General features: G+C 31.2%; 1 protein-coding gene across 6 annotated transcripts in view; it reads left to right on the top strand.

The window, feature by feature from the left end:
- The first annotated feature begins 686 nt into the window (after positions 1 to 686).
- Positions 687 to 22,164, top strand: part of LOC136976179 (AN1-type zinc finger protein 6-like) — a 32,335-nt gene continuing 10,857 nt past the window's right edge. For 4 of the 6 annotated variants that reach the window (XM_067271403.1, XM_067271407.1, XM_067271406.1 and 1 more), the window contains exons 1-2: positions 687 to 811; positions 21,821 to 22,019. In XM_067271403.1, coding sequence (XP_067127504.1) covers positions 21,851 to 22,019 — 169 coding nt within the window. In that variant the 5' untranslated portion in view covers positions 687 to 811; positions 21,821 to 21,850. Of the gene's footprint in view, positions 924 to 982; positions 1,145 to 21,820; positions 22,020 to 22,164 lie in introns of those variants that run through there. The other 2 variants (XM_067271404.1, XM_067271405.1) reach the window with 2 other exon arrangements.

Raw genomic sequence — 22,164 nt, forward strand, 5'->3', positions numbered from 1 at the left:
TTGCAAAATATAAATTACGAAATAATACAAAAATGATAATTAAACGTCACTGATAAAAAAAATTTAACTTTTTTATGTTATAAAAGATAATTTGTTACGAATTTTTAATTTTTATTTATCTATTTAAAAGAGCAATTAAGAACTTTGTATATCATTAAATTAATAAAAACGATATTTATTTTTATTTTATTTTATTTTTTTATTTTTAACTGGTTTTAAACGAGACGTAAATCATTTAAGAGATAGTTAATAATCCGATTGGTAAAATATATTTTATCAAATGGCGGTGCGAAGAGTGAGATAAGCACTTTTGATTTAAGATAAACATAAGAAGAAAAAAATACCGAGCTTGTCCTAATTTTATGCACTTCTTTGTTATCCCTTCTGCGTTATAGGCAAATGCTACCAGTCATAAAAAGTTGTTTTTTTCCTTTATATATCGAATGAAAGTCGATTTGTTATTGACCCGGGGTTGATATCCTTGAAAACGTCACTTTTAAAAGAGTACGATTTTCGGAACTGCCGACGACAATGGCCGCAAACATTTAAAAATATACTTAAATAGAGAACGCGTTGTTTAAAAAAAAAGAAAAAAAGACAAATAATTATTCTAAGTAAAGATTTCTTTATTGTCGACATAATCTAAGTTTAAAAAGATGATTTTTCTCATCCTCGCTTCTAAGGTCAGAGACATGACGCCTCACACGCGCGCGACCAATGGAAGTATCGGTAGATGGTGACGTCACGACGTTTCTCTCCGTTCCCGTGGGCTGCGAAGTGAATTGCAGTTCGTCGTGCTTTTTTGTCGGAGGTAAGAAGGATTTTTGGGTCTTTCCACCATTCATTTGTGTTTTTAGCGGATTTTACACGTTTCTCGACGCGTACGAAACGTTTCGAATATCGTAAGAACATCGAAGAAGAGAGTAAGTTGGAGTTTTTATCTAATTGGGGGGGTTTACGAATGTCGAAAATAGAAGTCGCCATGTTCTTATGGCGATAGCGAAAAGCTTCGATTAGACCGAAAGTGGGCTTTACATACACTTTATTCCGTGTTTAGAAATGTCGAATTTGCCGAAATTGTTTTCGTATCGATCCAAGGACGTCGTCGGATACGACTTCGACTTCCTTCTTGAATAACGCGGAGGTAAATTATTCTTAGAATCATAAACAAAGGAATTAAATGGTAGCAGCTGACGCAGTTGGTGATTCTCGGTATCCGTGCCGATTATCTTCCATATTTCCCATACATTCGCGTCATTTACACAAAAATCTCGGAGATTATTTTTTAAAATAATTTTCCTATTCCGAATTTATACGAATTTCGTCTCGGAAGCGAATCCTGCCAGTCATACGTAGTTGTCACCAGTGGATGATTTAATGGATTTTTAACCTTCGAACTACGAATTTAAACCGAAAATTGGGTTTGTGTGTAATCGCCATATAGTTTCTATCTTCTCTTTATAATAAGTGATTAAGCATTTTTATCGAAATCTTATGACAAAAAAATAAAATAGTGGCACGTATTATTTTTTCTTCCCCGCATTATTATTCGTAATTACAGTTTTATTAATGATGTTTGTAAATAAATACTATGTGGAACTAAATTAGAATCGAAAGCTTAATTAGATGTAATCAACTGTGCAAAAATTAGCTGGCGTAATTAATACTCTTCTATAATTTTACTGGTTTAGGATATGAAATTTAATATATATATATATGGAGCTTAGAGATATTAAGCTTGTAATGTATAAATATAAAACTGATTGTAAATAGTTTGACTAATTCTATGGGTTTTTAAATAGCTATTTGGTAATTTAATAGTTAGTGATACTTCAGATATCGTAGTAATCTTTGTTAGAGATTTTTGAGAAATATATTTACTGGAAGTATTGTTTATTAAGTACAAAGTTAGCCTAGTTATTCAAATCTAATTAGTAAAAAAGTATTCAAATATTGATTGAAAGTAAGCATGTTTTACTCTTTGCTTGTCTACAAATTTTACTCATCCTGTTAGTATGATTACAATGGACATGAGCAATATGAAATTCTTAGAAAAATGAATGTAACAATCTAAATGCCATTTTTGGAGTAGATATTGCTTAAAGATAGCTTGAAGAATGACTTGAAATTGCAGAGAACACTATCTTAGTCTCTATATAGTTTTAGATTTGATTATTGTTCTGTATTGCAAATGATATCTTAATAATCAAATGTGACTTAGTTGTAAATAAAAATTAAATATATTTGAATAGTTATAAATTTTGTTATAATTTTCATTCTTAAGGAATTGTCAAAAGCAAATATATCTGATTAGTCATCATGAGGGGTATTGATATTTAATCATAAATAGAATAATTGCATTTTCATTGTTAAATACATTAAGATTGACTTTAAACCATTCTAGATATATAAATTTGTGAAATTGTTAAATTTATTAAAAATGGAATGTTAGTTTCATAAAGAAAACCAAGTCCAGATTATTAAATAATGAAATGATACGGCCAGATTAATTTTTGAGCTAGAACTTTGCTAATAAAGTATATAAATAATATATAATTTAGACTAGTTTGTTAAACAAGTTCTAGCTTGATAAATAATCTGGCCATATTTTATTAAAACAATAGTATTCTTTTTAGAGCATTTTCTTTAATAGTAGTTTTTTATTGTATATTAGGCTGGCAAATATTTTCTGTAATTGGCCAAATAATATAGTAAAACTCCCATATTATGAAGTATCAAATTTTTCTGTGACATATTGAAAATGATTTTTTATATTTGCTGCCAGTGCAGCTTCCATTTAACAAATTTTCTATATAATAAATTCTTTCCCAAAAGCAATTTTTTATACAGAAGTTTGACTGTATTGTAGACTTTCAAGTCAAAGAAACAATTCAGGATATTTATGTATTCATATAACATTATCTACCATAATACTGGTATAGTTTAGTAATAAATGTACTTAAACACCAAAAAACCAGCAAGTAATATATATCTATTTAAACAAAACAAGCATTTTCTTCTGTTTTAAACAGTCATCTTCAGGTAGAAGAAATGCAGATTGAATACACATTTGTTTCTATCTGCATTCTTCTAAACTGAAGATGGCAGTTTAAAATGGAAGAAAATGTTTTAGTTTAAATATATATATTGTTTGCTGGTTTCTTGATGTTTTAGGTGCATTTAGTACTCATATAATGAGAGAAAACAAATTTTCTAATTTTTCTGATTACTGCTTAACCTCTTAACAGTGAGGGATGATTATAATTGTCCAAGGCGATCGTGTGGCAGTGGTGAGGGACGACTATACTTGCTAAATTCTTTTGGGGGTATCGCCAAAAACTACCGCAAAAAAGAAATTCACATAAAAAATGAATTATGTAACAATAAAAAAAGACTTTTCTTTACTAGACAGAACTGTTTACAAAATCTTTTTCCGAAACGGTAATGAGAAAAAATGCTTGAAAATATACTTTAAAAATTTCCCACATTTCTTCTCCACAACTAAGTGGGAGCCACACATCTGACTGTTCCACTGTTGAAAGGTTAATGTGATGAGTGCTTAGTCTGGTAATGTCATCTTACATTGTATTCTTTTAGCAGAGCTATAGTATAATTGCATACTAAATATAATGCTTTGTCATTTAATTGTATAACAAAACTATCCATGCTTTATTGTGCCCTAAAGCATGACATTCAAAGTCCACTTTTCTTGTTTAGACATGATAGGTATGCATGACACTTGAAATGTTATTAAGTTATACATGCATCACTACTAGTGATGTAACGAATATTCGGTTACGACCCGGTATTCGGCCTATTCGGCCTATTTTTCACTATTCTGCCGAATACCGAATATTTAAATCACTATTCGGCCGAATACCAAATATTTAGTCACTATTCGGCCGAATACCGAATACCTAAAAACAGGAGTAAGAAATAACAAAAACCCAGTAAATTAATCATTTTGGTAACTTTTATTAATGCTGAAAATTAAATTATAATTATTAAAGTTAATAAGAAATAGCATCTAACTCTAGTATTAAATTATTTCGTAATTAAATAATAATATAGCGTTTATCTAGCCCGATATCTTATGGCATTGATGGCATGTAGGTTGAATGTATCGGGCATCAATGTTATTGTTTTGTTAATTATGTTATATTCGTATTCGCGTATATTTTATTATTTTTTACGATATTTTAAAATGATTTATGAAACATTTGATTGAAACTTATCGTATTTAATGAAAGAATTATTTATCTATTTCTAGAAGATGAGTAACTAATATATAATTTATTTTATATATAAAACAAAGAACGAGCATTTTTCATTATATGCAAAAGATAACATTTGAAATCGTGTTAATTTTAAAAATATTGACAAAAACAATAGCAACAAAATATCACAAAACTTCACAAATAGAAAACCCCAATAATATATTTGAACTGTTCCACAACTGGGCAGAAACTAGACCATACATCCCCACTAAAGTATATTCTTAAGGCACTATTTAGTCTACAAATACGTAGTAAAAACAAAATTTTAGTGCTTAATTAAAGAGTTAAAAAGATCGATTGCAAATAAAATAACTTAGAAGTTATAACTTACATCTAAATACCAACAACTGCCAAATCATATCGGGCTATTTACGGCCATTACATAAATTATAAACCAATTTGGTCCTAGAGGTAGATGTTAGGCTCCATCTCATATTAACTTTAATAATTATAATTTAATTAATTAATTTAAATAATTTAGACCTACTGGAAGAAAAAATCGTAGTGACAGCAGGCAAATAGAGAGCAGGGTGCGCGATCCTTGCCATAATTTTTGCGCGTTAATTTTTGTACGTGCGTTAATCAAGCCGAATAGTTTGACCGAATATTCGGCCATTCGACCACGCTTCTGGCCGAATATTCGGTATTCGGCTGAAGTCGAATATACTATTCGTTACATCACTAAATATGCATAACTTAATAGTGGACTGAGCAGCAGTGTGAAGCCAATATCAAATAATTGTGATAACTGTTTGACTGATGTTGTGGCATGAAAGCAGCTATAGATAATATATGAATGAATGAGTGTTGTTTGGCAATAAAACTTATTGTGGACACTGAAATTTGAATTTCGTATAATTTTTGTGTATTACAAAACATTATTATTTTTTACTTTTTCAATCATTTAAATATGAAAAAATTAGTTTGCAGTCAGTCTTGGTTTATGCAGTAAAGCCTGTCTAAGGGTGCATTTGTTAATAGCGGTCACTCTGTATCTCTGCTACTACAGGAGTGCACTGTTGTTTGTAGGCATTTAGGAACGACAGTGAAGGAAACATGGTGGCACCTGTACTATCGATAGTATTGTTAAAGAAGATATCTATGATTTTAAAATATGTATTTTTAGAGACAAAAGAAGGGTTTCAATTGCAAAATTTAACCATAAAGTGGATTATCTTGCCGACAGAGCATTCAAAGTAGCCACGAATAAAATTAGAATGCCAGCTACCACTCAAAAAATTTGCGAAGACACTTGCATAACTGCATGCACTAACTCGTGCTTTCACAACTTCTAAATTTTCATTCGTAAAACTACATAATGGACCCTTAAACAAAACTATTTGAGCTGTGGAGGACGCCATGTTGCTTTCCACTGTAAACTACTACTACAAGCGGCCGTTTTTGCCGTCTGACAGCGCGCACTGTGGCCGGAATATAGGAACGCGTTGCGCAGGAATTTTTTAACGGATTTTGCTCACGTGGAGTTATGCGGAGGAATAAAAGAATGCACCCTGAAACAGAACCTGAATAGAATGGAAACCTGCCTAAATGAAAAATTCTTCAGAATGATTTTTCTGTTAAATTCTGCTGTAAGCTAGAAACCTATCTAACATAAATATAAGAGGTTTTGGGAGATGAAGAATATAATAATACCTGGATAAAGTAGAAAATTAATATTTCATTTGTAGACAAGTAAAACTGCCTCAGGAATAGTGGTCATTACAGGAGAATGAAAAACTGTATTCTTATAATAATTAAAATCTTTTAAGAGAAATGAAGGTTGTGCACCAAAGCGAGATATAGATGCAAAGTCTGTTGGAATTAAATATGTAGAATTGAATACAGTACTTTTAAAAATGAATGAGTTACTGGAGTTGTTTTCAATGTTGAGAAAGCAACAAATGTAATTTGTGAAAACAATAAGAATAAGGTAATAGGGTAGGGGGCTCCTATTGCCAAATGCTTCCAGTAGTTGACCACGTAAGCTGAAAACTACTTACAAGTCTGGGTTTTTTTGTGTGTGCATGATTTGGCAACCTAATACTCTGCCAAATTTCAACTTTTGACATATACTCCTTCATACCTCTAAGCTGATAAGACAACAGGCAGTACAATTTAATAAACAAGACATAGTCTTGTCAAAAAGCTGAAGATGCAATAGAATACAAATGCTGCAGAGCAATTGCAAAAAAAGAAATAAGGAAAAGACAATGAGAATCATGGACAAAATTTATTTTACAACTAGAATCAGATCTTTACAAAATAAGACTAAGTGCCTTCAAAATATTAAAATTTATGAATCAAGAAATTAAAGAACCCATAAAGATTAATTGTGGTGTGACAAACGACCAATTTCTTAATTATCAGCAAGGTTGAGGCTGAAGTTTTAAATACAAAATGTGTACATCGAATGTTCAGTGCCGCTTTCCTGTAAGCCTAGAAGTTTGACAATGGCATTTGGAATGTCAAACATGATTCCACTGACTTTCCAAACACCATTGTCAAACTTCTAGGCTTACAGGAAAGCGGCACTGAACATTCGATGTACACGTTTTGTATTTAAAACTTCAGCCTCAACTTTGCTATTATCAAACACAGATCCTGCATATACTAACAAGATTTTTGAAAGCAACAATCAAAATAGAACTGCATTATCAAAGAAGAACTGCTTAAGACCAAAACAAAAAAATGGAAAAGCAACAGGAGATGATGGCATAAATGGAGAGTTATACAAATATGCTGGTGATAAATTCCACAAGAGATTATTAATATTCTTCAATAATATATATGAACAAGCCTGCGTACCACTTGAATGGAAGAAGAGTATTATACTGTCTATTCACAAAAAAAGGAGATAAACAAAAATTAGATAACTACAGAGGCATTAGCCTGTTAAATACCCATTATAAAATCTATGCTAGAATTCTAAATGAACGATTAAAACAAGAAGGTGAAAAATTTATTTTCGAATATTAAAACAGATTCCGAGAAGGCAAATCTTGTATAGACTCAGCTTTCTCCATTAAATTATTACTAGAGAAACGAAGAGAATTTAATCTGAATACACATTTAGCTTTCATAGATTATACCAAGCTTTTGACATGATAAAAAGACCCAAACTTTTTGACATTCTACAAAACAGAAACATACCAAATATTTTACTTCAAAATATATGCAATATTTATGAAAATAATACCAAACAACTTAAGTTCAACAATGCCACTTCAGAATATAGAAGAATAAGACAAGGATGTCCATTGTCACCAACACTTTTTAACATCTATATAGATGACATAATACATCAATGACAGGAAGAATATACATTAGGAATTCAGCTTCCAAACAACATAAAATTCAATACCACGTTATTTGCTGATGATCAGGTGGTTATTGCTAACTCTGAAGATAATTTACGAAAAGGTTTATTTACTTTAAATAAAATTTCAAAAGAATATGGCATGAAAATTTCAACTGCTAAAACCAAAGTAATGGCTTTTAGAGGCACAGAGCCAATACACAGCAAAATCGTAATTGATAATACAACTTTAGAGCAAGTTAATAATTTCCTTTATCTAGGATGCAATATTTCTTATGAAAGTGAGAATGGCATAAATAATAAACTCACAAAATTTCTACAAATATTAGGAATAATAAATAATACTCTAAAACCACACCTTGTACAAAAACACTCCAGGCTAAAATTATATAAAACTCTGGCTGTTCTGACTCTCCTGTACAGAAGTGAAATCTGGGTTCTAAAGAAGAAAGATATCAAAAGATTACAGGCAGCTGAAATGAGGTTTGTGCTGAACTGCTGGTTGTATGCTCCTGGATCATCGTCGAAATGAGGATATTTTGGAGGAACTCCACATGAGACCATTAATTGAAAAACTCTCCACGTGGAGAAAAATGGCTTCAACATGTATCTTGAAGGTCGCTGGGTAGGATACCTCATGCAGTTTTACAGTATCAACCAAGAGGACGATGATGATCTGGACATCCACAAAAACAACTCCTAGATCCTGTCTAGCTGAGACCGAAACGGGTCAGTGTGGTCTAAATTCATGAATAGTGGATGATGATGATAAACAAAGGTCAAATAAAAAATGTTTTCTTTTTCATGACAAACACAGAACAAACTTTATTTTATATGTGAATTTTGCTTTTTGCATTACTATGCATAGTAATAAAAAAGCTGTTTTGGACTTTTATCAAAGTCCAAAACAGCTTTAAATGGTCAACTACTAGTGATATTACCCTACAGTGTTTCCAGTTTGTATTGTACGGAGAAGTTGGTAACAATAGTCTGTGCAGTAAGAGTATACATGACTCAGTCTAAGCTGAAAGGGTATTCTATATGAAAGGGATGAGGAGAAGAGGTATAAAAGTTGACACATGTATCTGATCTCTTTTGGCTGTTTTGTTTTTTACATTTTTAAAATGTTATATTATGCTTGACATAAGTAATTTTATTGTTTTACTCTATAAATTACTGTGTTCCATGTGTCAACTCTTACGTGTCTCTTTCCATCCCTTTCATTTGACATAGACCCTTCAGCTCAGGCTGAATGGTGTTTACTCTTTTGCTGCACAGACTATAACTAATAGGGTAGATGTACCAGTTCTGGCCAGAAAACAAATTTAACTTAAAAATATAATTACAAATGAAACAAACTTTTATTGTTAACTGTTCACACAGTTAACAATAAAGGTTTGTTTCATTGGACAGATTTGAATACGTGGTGATTACATTTTTAAGTTAAATTTGTTTTCTGGCCAGAACTGGTACACTGGCCAAAACTGGTACATCTACCCTACTAGAGTATTTGAGAACATCTTGATAGAGATTGAAGTAAACGATTGTTGATTTTAATACTCTAATTAATGAAATCAAAGCCAGATCACAAACTTGGTATTACTATAATGTTATTAGAATTTCTGACCATAGAGTAAGACATTAATTCTTGGTACTGAAAGTGGTTTCCATTGTGTAAGCTCATTATCATTGTATTCAAGATGTATTCAAATACCAAGTTCTTAAAAATAATGAACTTTTTGTAGTCAAATAGTTCTCAATGATTATGTTCAAATTCTTCCATTTTTCTGTTGGAATCACATTGTATCAATCAAGTAATAAAATTTTAAGTATGTAAAATTGATTTTACTATAAAAAAGTTAGCATAACTGTATGACATTTATCCAGTATAAAATAAAGATTAAAAAAAATACTAAAATGTATTTAGAACAGAAAAATAATTTAATACTGTGCAATTCAAGTTTACACAGGTTTTACTGTATAAGATTATTTCAAATTTGAAATCATATTAAAATTCTGAGCTCCTCTGTTTCTATTATAAATATTCTAAAATTTGCAACTGCCAAAACAAATTCAGATGAATTGGGATGGTTATCTGAGCATTAGTACTTTAAATCTGCCAGATGACTTTTAAGAATTTTTTATAATTTAATTCTAATCTGTTTAATATATTTTTCCCATGCTATTGAAGAGTTAGGGCCTATTTTTGTCTGTGATTTTGTGTTTGTAGGCAGAATCCTCTGGACTTGATAATGAAATCATAAATGAATATATTCAGAAATGTGAATATTGTGAAGCACTACAAACATAATAAATAAATCACACCACAAACACCAATAAACAATCAGTTTTTCAATCTGGTACAACATTTTTGCACTGTGAAGCAACTTGATGTGTTTTGCTATAACATAATGCCTCAACCTATTTTGTAAGTTTTCTGATTAAAATTCTGTTCACTTTCAAAGTTACAGTTCTTGAATTACCCTGTACTATAATTTAAAGTGCACACAAAGAGAAAATTTTAATGCTATATATAAACTTATGGATGCACTAACAAAACATTGATATTATCTGAAAATCAGTTTACCATAAAATATGTAAAAATGAACAAATTCAATGTTTAAATGTTTCATTGAAACTCAAACTTAGTTATTGTGTGTTCATATTTGTAATGTATCCATTACAAGTAAAATTTGAATTATTCAATAGTTCAAATTTCTCATCATATATCAGCTGCAATTTTGTGAATTCTCCCAATTTGAAAACTGTCATTGTTATTGAGAATGGTATAACAATTGTAAAGAAACTGTTTTGTATTGGTTTTTTTTATTTTTTATAATAAACATCATGTGGTAGATATTGCACTATTATGAAAAGATTCAACTTTTAATTTATGAAATGTTTGGACTGAATAATGTTGAATCATGAATTTCATTACTACTAATTATTGCTCATCAAAATGTATGATATATGCTATTTAATTACTCATCAATTGTCATTAATGTTATGACTGGAATCATATAAACTTCAGTTTTACTTTTTTTTAAATTATTTGATCAATAATTCAATTGTCTTAGAATTGCTAAAAAAATTGCTGTAATATTTTCATTTCTTTTTTTTACTGAAAAATATGTTCAATACTTAACTTTTGAATGTCAAACTTGTTTTCTCTAGACATCTGATACAAAAGCATATTCAACCATTTTTAGATAATTTTTATTTCATTTAATGATATTTATGAAGAAATTCTAGCATATTTCTGACAAACCATTTATATGTATTTATATTTGAAGTGTGCAATGCCAAATGTTGTAAATGCCAAAAAAGGAACTTTTCAGGAGAGGAGGAAATAATTTTTTCTAGTGAACAAACTTTAATAAAGTGGTAGAAAAATTATTTTAACAATTACACTCAGGTATAAAACATTATATTTAGTTTCAAATGCCTAAGTATAATAGTAAGGAAACAAAAAGTTTAAAGGGTGAATTAGAGCCATAATGTTGTAAATGCCAAAATTTTGCAAGTGCATAATGACAAAAACAATTGGTCATAAAATGAATGTTTCTACAGCTGAAAAACAGTTCTGAATATTGAAAACTTACATTTAAATTATTGAATACAATTTACTATACAAAAAAAAAATTTAAACTCTGTTTTAACATTAAAAAACGACATTCTACTGTGACTGCTTCATGGCTTCACCACTTTTGGGCCCACAGTTTTGGTATTTGGAGTTGGACTTTGATTTTTATCATAACTATATTACAATTGCTATTGTTTATATTTTCCTTTATCATATTTAGTGTAATAAAAACTAAAATGCTAAAATGTAATTAAAAATTTTAATTTGAAAGATTAATGAAAGTGAGAATATCATTTTGAAAATTTCAAATAAAATTATACAGGTTAACTATTATTATTCCAGCAGTCAGTTATCTGGTTCTGCCAGCATCTCCTTGAAATAGGTTTGTGCTCTTGGATTTAAAAATGATGATATTTTACCAATGTCAGATTTCTTCTTTTGGGGAATTCCAAAATGGAAGCAAACAGTAGGAAGTGAAAGATCTTTGAAATCATCAATGCTAACTCCATCTTTCAGAACACAAACCCTGCTGCTTTACTGCCACCTTTAGCAACCATAAGTTTACCAAAGTTGTTTTTATATGAGTCACATTTGGAATGCTGTTGAGATACCCAGGTCTTGTTTTCAAAAATGCATGGGAAATCAATTTAAAGTCATGGAACATCTCAAATATGATGCAGGTAAGTTTTTGGTCTCTGCACTTTTAATGGTGTCCACAAGAGCCTTCACCATGTAAGCCTTGCACTTTTCCTCCGTTTTTTAATTAGAGCAGTCGCTATCACAATTGAGAAATGTGTGACCCTTTACAGAATATTTGTGTTATTTCTGAAAATACATTATTGACCAAAAACCAATACATGGTTATTGTGTATTGGTTTTTGTTTTGACTAACATAATTGTCTGACCACAAAGTCAGCTTCTTTCAGTCACCAATATCAGCCTCAGTAGTAATATAATGATATATACAGGATGCTATTTCCAAAATCTTTCTTCCTCCAAAATTCTCACTCCACAAACACACATATCCTTTTTCTTTGATTGAATCATGAATTCCACGATTGTAGCATGCCATTGTTGAGTATAGTACATTTCAGTGTGCATTAATTATGGTGTATACATTTGCTGTCAAAAGATATAACATACAAATATGAGGTTTTTGCATTTTTTGTGTCATCAGACATATCTTTTGTGGTTGTTCAGCCCTGAGATGATGTATTTCCTGCTCTGTTTTTGCTGACCTATCACCATCTTTTATTTTGTACATCAAAGTTGTCACAAGTTGAGTGTCAGTGCAAAGTCTTTGAAAAAGATAGATTTAGCTTGGTCAGGAAAATTTTATTGTACATTGTTGAGTAACTGTGGCTTTGTTGACCAGAGTACTGTTGACATGACAATATTTGTTAAGGAAAGATCTATACATTCTGCTATCATTGAGATCGGGTGATAGGTACATTTTATCTGTACTTTTGGCTTGAGTGAAATGACTTTCTTCACTTGGAAAACTAATGTGCTCAATTATTTTTTGTCCATTGCTGCTTTTCAATAAATTTGCACTGGCCTCCTCTTTGATCAGTAGCATTCGTTTTTTCTTCCAAAATCTTTTCTTCAATAAACTGAATCCTTCTTGCAGTAACCCCAAATGTATTACACACAGTCTTTAGACAAACTTTTACTTCACTTCCACCGAGTAGAAACAAATGATAACTGCAAGTGTGTTGCCTTCTACTTTTGGAAAGATGGTTGTTTTTCCCATATCGTCTCCTTTTTAACATCTGGAGATGAACGAGTCTTTGATGATAACTCTGCTGCTTATTGTAGTCAGCCAGTTCATAAAATTGTCGAAACAGTTCCTGACAGTAATCTAACCTTGTGCTTCTGCAAGCAAAGGTACACTTACATTTCACCTGTAACATAAACAAAAAATTTAACAAACTTGTAAGAAACACAAGTTGTGCACCCATGCATAGACACAATGACTTGTGCTGACTACCTATATCTTGTAAATCTCAAGCCTAGGCCTATATTTTTGAAGTATTAAAAGTTAGGTCTTTTATTTACCTCTGTTAGTGGATCTTTTTTAGGTTAACTTTCTGTGATATGCAGGGCCGGATTATCGAATAGGCAAAGTAGACAAATGTCTAGGGCCTGTAATTCGGAGGGGCCTGGCTTCAGTGCAGAAGATTTCTCTGTTTCAAAACAAGTTAAAATTACTCAAGAAATTCAGTAGGACAGAAAAGGCTGTATTTAAGAATTCCTGTTAAACTCTGCCTGACTAGCCATTACCTAAAAAAAGAAAAAGGGTCAACAGCAACCCGTGCGTCAGAAGTAATGTATGCTACGAGATCTCTCACACCATCTAGGAATATTCCTGATATATGGTTATGATTTGTTTTCTAAATCTAAACTTGTACGTCGCGACATAGCATATTCGATGTAGCGTTCAAGTTGCTTGAGTGCGAGGATATTACAATTAAATAGTGTTTTATAAAAGAGTTAAAAAGGGTGACACTACGGTGTGACTTGGGGTGACACCACGATATCCGCACCGGGTGTCACCCGTGCTAGCTATGCTAATGTCACATTATATAAGATTTGTTTAGAGGCAACTTATTTAAATGGGGCCCCAATTTAAATTATGTCTAGACCCACTAGAGGCTTAATCTGGCACTGGTGATATGGAGAAAATGTTTCTAGGCTGCTGTTTTTTGTTTTGTTTTTTTTTTTAATTGTTCTTACACTTTTCTTGTAGCCTAGCAGACATTCCATGTAGTTTTGGCATAGATTTTATGCCAGATGCCCTCCTTTATCTGTGCTTGGGACTGGAAGCAGTATCATGGAGATACTCAATCCATCCTCTGATAGCCGCAGGCAGAAAATAAACAAATGTGACACTCCCTGTGGTTTCGAATTTTAAGTATCTTGGAGTTTTTGTCAAGATGGAGGGAGGATTGAACTCTGAAGTGCAGTGTAGAATTTAATGTGGATGGTTAAACAGGAGGAAGTTGAGTGGTGTGTTGTGTGACAAGAAAGTTAGCTGCAAACTGAAAGGTAAATTGTACAAATCAGTTGTTAGACCTTCAGTGTTGTCAGTATGGGGCTGAGACATGGGAAATCACAAGAGCCCAAGAAAGATGGAGATGGCGGAGATGAGAATGTTGATGGATGTGTGGAGTGTCAAGGAAGGATAGAATAAGGAATGAGTTTATTAGAGGTTCTGTTAAGGTGGGTCCCTTGAGCAGGAAGATGCAAGAATGCAGGTTGAGGTGGTTTGGCCACATAGAGCAAAGTAGATTATGTTGGAAAGAGGATTGGAAAACTGGTAGTAAAAGGAAGGAGGAAGAGAGGAAAACCAAGGCTGCATTGAAAAGATAAGGTGGAGGAAGACTTGAATCAGAAGAGACTTGAGAGAAGACGCCCTTCATAGGAAGAAATATAGGATGTGAATTAGACAAGAAAATGCTGACCCCATGTAAACATGGGAAAAGGAAAAGATAAAGAAGTTCTTACACTTTTCTGCACATTTTCTTTTTATTTTAGGTATTTCATACTCGAAAGAATTCATTTCAATTTTACAATAAAATGATAAAATACTCATTGGGAGTTTTTTTATCATTCTCTGGAATAACAAAATTATAAAATGTTACAGCTTATGTTTTTAAGTGTCAAAAGTTACATGACTTGCACTTTGGCACTTTAAACATTATGGCTTGCACATGAATTTAACTTCAAAATATAGCCATTTACAGTGCCACTATTGCCACAAACTTTTTTACAGTGGAAAACATTGCATTTAGAATTCATTTCTTCAATGAATATATTTAGAGAAAGATAGCATATTCAATGTTATGGCATTGCATGCTTCATTTGTTAAAAATTAGCCTGAAATTAATTTACAAAATTTCCTTCTGTAATCTGGTTTTTCATCAATCTACTCTTTGCTTTTTTTAGCATGTATACTTTTTACAGTGAGTGGAAGTTATCCCATAGTCCAACCTCCAACCTGGACAATCATCTTGTTCCTCTTTGGCATTTACCTTTTGACCTTCCTGGTTTGGATGATCCTAGCAGCAGCTAAGCTACTACCAGTATAGCTTTTTAGGTTATGCTTGCAAGCCCCTTCTGCAATAAGGCAAGAACACAGCAAGGGTTTTGGACTTATAAAAAGAATGATAGATAGAAATTAACTGAAGGAAATTTTAAAATGGATATCGGAGAGAGAGGCGACTTAGATCTAGAAGTTGGGTAATTGAAGTTTAGGAGGCCATGAAAAAAGATAGAGATGGGAGTTGGAGAGATGGATAGGAAGAGGAGGATCAAGAGAGATGATATACAAATTTCATTGAAAATAACTGCAAAGTGGAAAATCCTCTAATGAAGAATGTGGTTTTTGTAATTTGACATCTTATTAATGGAATTTTATGCCTTAATAAAATGAAAATAACATTTCAATGTGTCCTTTTTTCAACATTATGACATGGTGAGTGTTTTTTTTATCATCAAAAGTAAAAGATGCTCATGATGATATGAAAATGATGCAGAAAAATTTTGCATAAATTTCTTTAAAATATTTATTTTAATATGCATTATAATAAAGGACTAATTATATTTTAAAAATTTTTGTAAAATTTATTAGTAACAGTATTTGATTTTGGTTAAATCTTTTTTTTTACTTGTTAAACATTTTTTTTCACAGCAGGAAAAAATTTGTAAATGAATGAGAAAATTCATATATTACAATTTTTTTCCTTTGTATCTAACTTTCTATGTTTGATGGATTACCAATATTTTCAACTATTAAATTTTATCCACTGTTTATGTTGAATTTTGATGGCTATAATTGGCTGTATTGCATTGAATACTTAAAACTGTGAATCAGTTTTTTTTTCCTCCTTTGAATGTTGGTGTAAATATATATTACAGAAATTGTAAAGATTTTAAATTAAACTATTAGTAGTTCTTTCCCATTTGCTATATATTAATTATTTATTCAAATATTTGAGGACAGCCTTATTTAAAATGCTGGTCCATAAATCAGGACCATTCTGCAGTAAGTTTCATAAATGTTTTGCATGAAATGCATAAATACAATCAATATGCATTCATTTAACTTTTTATTTTATTACTGATATTATAACTTCCTATTAATCTTTTCCTACCTGTTTAGAAATTTTTCTTGCAGGTGTAAACTTTTGTAAGCTGTATGTCTAAACATATGACACGGTTCAAATATGGTAAATCTCAGCACATTGGAAAAAGTACTATTGCTGCACTACCTTAGTTTGAGAAACACTGCTTTTATATGTTTACGTTCATTCTTGGATAAGTACAGCTACAGTTTAAAATTATTAATAGAACAGACTATAAAAATAAATTTATCAGTTTTGATTTTTACATTATAATTAGAAAATTTTATAAATATCCTATTAATATGTATTAATATTTTTAAATTGGAAGATATATTATTTTGGGGAGGATATATATATATAGCTTTAAATAAGAAATGTTTATCTGTTATAGACTGTTGAATTTTAAAGAGAAAACAACACCTTTCTTAAATTCCAGCAAAAGTTTGACTATATAAAAACGTTTTCAACTGATTTCATCAGTCTTCTTCAGTTACTCGAACAAAAAAAACAAAAAGAACGAACCAAATTCAAATTTACAAAATCACGAGAATGGAAAGAATTCTCGTGATTGCGCAGACTATGCAAAAACGATGTACCGAAAAAACGGTAAAAAATGCAAATTCTTGACAAAAAAATGCAGATTCTTGACAAACTATATATAATATCACAATCCTACGTTATCCAATGAACGATTTCCAAGCAGACGATAGCCCATCTGCATCCCTGTGGTTGATGCAATGGGATGTTAATTGTGCCCTATATATTTCTAATTTCTCCAAGTGTCTAACGGCCTGTTTAGATCTAGTGGCTTTTATGATGGAAGCACTATCCCAGTGTACCGTGATCTCCTGTTGCTTAGCAAATGCTGCTAGGACTGTGCTGTCAACTGTCCTCTTAACCGATTGCTTATGCTCTTTTATTCTTTGCTGTAAACCACGCAAGGTGGCCCCAATGTACACTAGATCGGATTTAAAACATTGGTCCCTGATTGGAATTGAGTACACTCCTGTTAGCTCATTTGGTTTCTCTTTCCTCTTATCATTCCTTAACAGACGGTATACTGTCGGGTTGCGTCTATATATTATGCGTAAGTTCCTTTCTTTGGACACCTTCTTAACAATACTTTTAATTAACGGAATATAGTCCATGACCACTGTTTTTTTCTGTTCAGTTCTGTGTTGTTGATGTTTACGTTTCTGTATATCCGTAATTAGACGGTTCACTACCCTTCTCTGATACCCAAACTGTGTTGCTACGCTTCTTACGTACTCCAACTCCCTGTACGTGTCGCAAATATTTGAGCAATGTGTGTAAGCTCGTTGTATCCATGCTCGTAAAGCCGCTAATTTAAACTGTTCAGGATCCACGGAGTTTCATTTGAATTTTATAGGTTGATGCAATTTATTATGATTTTATAATTTCTATAATTGTGCACAAATCATATACAGATTTCACATATCAGTGTCAATGGGTCCTTCCTTTAAAAAAAAAGAAAAAAATACATTAATTTCATGTATGGATTGGAAAGTTTTCCTTGTCTCCTTGTATATTCAACAGGCTGAATCAATGTTTATATTTGTATTAGAAGCAGCAATTAGTGTGTGATTTCTGCTTTTAATATTGATATAGCCTATTGAATATACAAGTATACCTTTCCTTAAAAGATTGCAGCAACGATATCGAACAAACGGCTCTTAAAATAGAATGTTTTTTAAAAGTTTAGATTAATTATGTAATTTAAATATGTTGCATTAAAATTTAAACTTTTAAAAAACATTTTATTTTAAGAGCTGTTCGTTCAATATCGTTGATGCCTGAGGATTTCTATTACACATAGACGAAAACATTCGTAAAAGTTTTTCTGTTTTTGAGTTCATAACTCAAAAACAGAAAATGGTTTATGGTTTAAAATGGAAAATGGTGATGGTTTATTTGGTGAATGGTATAGTTACAATTACCAGTTTTTAAGATATATTGATTGCAGCAACACATGATATGATATATAGCATATGCACAGGAGCAGAGAGCACAATACTGATCTTATTTGAAAAGATGGATTGATGACTGATCTTTGTGAAATATCATTGAGAGGATCAAAATATACAGACATAAAATGACAGGAAATTGAGTGTCAGGAATGATGATTCTCAGCCATATGGAAATTTGTATTAGAACTATTATAGAACTATGTATATTATTTTTGTTTAGTTATTTCATTTTTATTTACATTTGATTTCAAATTTTTAAAATGATGATCTTTATCTTGTTCTACTGCTGGACTATATTGGGTTTGTAAACTGATGACTTATTAACTCTTTAAAAATGAAATTGACCTTATCCATTCAAAATGAAATTGGCTTGCAGAAAAGTTGTTTGACTAGTTTTGTTACACAAGTTCCTCTTCTAGCCTGAGGAGTAAAAACAATTTAGGATATGTTCGTAAAGTCAAACGAGTTAAACGAGAATGACGTCATCGTTATTCCTATTTCATTAGACTTTTCGAACGATTCGTTGATAACTAAATGGCTGTTTCTAAAATCGAAGATATGAATGTTGCTAGCGCAGCCTTATCCAAAATATTTTTTTTTAGATTGCTTCGGGTGGACAGTTATTTCAATCATTACACCTTTTAATTCATAATTTAAACACTCGAGTAGATTTAGAAACATCGATATCGTCGGGAGCTGTTTTCTTAACGAAGTAAACTAACTTTTTCCTTCATGAGTTTCGTTAGAGTTTTGTTTGAAATATCATCACAGCAGAGCATGCGCACTGAGCGAGACTACTACTTTTTGAACGATTCATTACTAACGCGTTTGACTTTACGAACATACCCTTAGTCGTAGGTACATTGTTTCCCTACCCATCATAATGCCTGAACACTGAAGAAAACTGTCTTAATGCTGCACCCACTTTTCAAACCTCTTTTTAGTGAATTGAGGGCTCACTTTCAACACATTCTTCATGATAATCGTAGCCTCAACATTCATTTGAAAATGAATATCACCCCTATTGGGAAAAGATGGAAATGCTGGGTGCAAATTATAGCTATTTAGAGGATGGCCACAGCATTCTCAATAAATTTCTGAAATTTTGGCCTCTGTGTGACAGAGTGAGGACAAGCATTATTGAGAAATTGTAAAGTCACTTTATATAAAATTTGGCAATACCAAAGCAGATTTAAGTTTTCTCCTAGGAACTTAACTAGCAGAATCTTGTAACACTTGCAACTCAGAACAGTCAAGAGCACTTCGTCTGCTGATGGAGTGACTATGAAATTATTTTTTTTCACTGGAGACTTTGGATGTTTCCATTCTATGGATATATGCTTGAATTTTGGGATGTAATGGAGTGAAGCCATTTCATTTTTAGTGGGGGACCTGCATTGGACTTTCTAGACTGCAGGCCATTCTCAATCCACAATGGTAATAACTGAGTTGGTATAGGACCCACTGGGCAGAATTTTAGTGTATCTCAAGTTGTCATGAATAATTGGACACTTCCATTGGAACAGCATAATGTTGTCATGACCTTACAAAGTAATTGTTTTGTCATCACTGGCACCGGTGGGACAATATAGGTGAGATTTATCAAAAATCCTTCAGAAAACACCTTGCATTATTTTTTCACCATATTCATGGACATCACATTTCCTGTATGTAAAGCATTTTCTGTAGATTTTACTGTCAGAAAAATCACATGCTCACTCATACCAGTTATGGCTTGCATCTCTTCTTTACATTATATCTTTAATGTACAGTACATGTGACCTCCATGCTGACAACACTCATAATGCTGCAAGACAGATATTTCAAAATCTTAGGTTTATTTTCTTATGTGTACCTCTGTTTACAATAATCACACTTACTGGGTTGCAATTTTTAAATTGCAGATTGATACATTACCACTGTCATCCATCTGTTCATTAATCTTGAACAGTTATATAAATGAAAATTGAGACCAGATATGGAAAACTTTCCCTACATTTCCCTACATCAACGAGGCTGGAGGTTGCATGATTTTGTAAATTAAAATATTAAAAATTGCAGCACAGCATTATGATACTGTCACAATAATATACAACTAGTTTTATATTGCATCTTATATTGATCATTCTTCTTTAGTTATGCTTTTGATTGCTTGAAGCCAAGAGGGTTGAAAATAAATTATATTTGCTTAATATTTGAATGTTATCTTTTTTTTTTAACTATATAATGCTTTGAGTGAACAAGCTTTTAAGATTTACTCAAAAAGTATTATGTAAATTTGATTATTGTACCTTATATGTTTTTATAAAATGACAGATAAATATTTTAAAATTGTTGGATATGATTTCTAGTATGCTTTATCAGGGACATTTAGTTGATTGTTTTTACTAAAGAAAAGTAATATCAAAATGTTAGATATAAAGGTTTAGACTGAAGAAATTTGTTAACGAAAAAGTTATGAAATTTGATCATAAAAAGATCACAGTAGCAAACAGCAAAGAACAATATAAAAGTGCAATGCTGATTATCAATTATGAAATAGATTAATTTTCATAACATTAAGAAGCATTATGTTTCATGCATTACTAATTTATTTAGTATATTAGTGTGGTTGAGGCCGAAGTTTTCAGCACGAAAACATGTACGTCATACATTCGGCACCGCTTTCCTGTAAGCCTAGAAGTTTGGCAATGGCCTTTGGAATGTCGAGCATGATTCCACTGACTTTCCAAATGCCATTGTCAAACTTCTGGGCTTACAGGAAAGTGGCGCTGAACATCCAACGTACACATTTTTGCATTTAAAAATTTAGCCTCAACCTCACTATTCTGTATGTTTTGTTAAACTTCTGCATATCAGTAAGGTCATTCAATCTTTAGTTTTTGCTATCTTGTTAATCGTCACAAATTTAGAAATTCCTCTTTGAATTGTATTGTAGTGACTATGTTTTAAACATGATTAGGTGAACTGAACTCTAAAAGAATCCCCAGTATAGAGAAGTTAACAAAGAAAAGTTTTAATTTGGTATATATGAAATGTTGATTCATTGGCATAAGACTGTTTCTCTTTAGTTTTATATTCGTTCTCAATCATATTTAATCATTAATTAATGCTATATCATCTGATATTGTTTTAACAGATTTTTTTTATAAACTAAGAGGAATTAACAAGAAGGATATTATTAATTAATGTAATAATCTTTGACTGATGATAAATTAGTTATCTTTAAAACAATGCATTAATACAATTTATCTTTGAAAAGATGAATTGTATTTATTAATCAAATTAATAAATACAATATGTTGAAATTAATTGATAATTAATTAATGTTTGCTGCTTTAAATTTTGATTTGTAGTTTTTTTTTTACAAACATTTCTCCCTTAAGCTTAAAAACAATTCTCTATAAATTCTTTCAAAAAATTTGAAGTTTAAAAAATTTCATGATTTCAAACTGATTATTTAGAATTCAATTAATTTTAAAGCTAGTATTTTTAATCCTAAAATTTATTGAAGTTAAAATTACTTTCAGAAAGTCTCTCCATTAAGAAAAGCTGTTAAAATGGAACGTGATACAAATCAGATGTCACAGAGTGCATCATTTTGTCGTTCTGGTTGTGGATTCTACGGAAGTCCAGCTACAGATGGCTTATGTTCTAAATGCTACAAAGATGCACTTAAAAGAAAAAGCAATCCAGGAAACACAGTGACTGGAAGAATTAGTCCAACCGGTAATGTTCATTTTGTAAATTAAATTTAGATAAGATGAATTTTTATTTAGTCTATAAAATGGCTAATTAATTATTAAGACATTAAAGATGAAATATGCTTATTACTATAGGTCAGTCTTGAATTTATATGTTAATTACTTTTCTA

The sequence above is a fragment of the Centruroides vittatus genome, unplaced genomic scaffold (assembly GCF_030686945.1).
Source record: "Centruroides vittatus isolate TY-2023 unplaced genomic scaffold, ASM3068694v2 contig_397, whole genome shotgun sequence".
Taxonomy (NCBI): Eukaryota; Metazoa; Arthropoda; class Arachnida; order Scorpiones; family Buthidae; genus Centruroides; species Centruroides vittatus.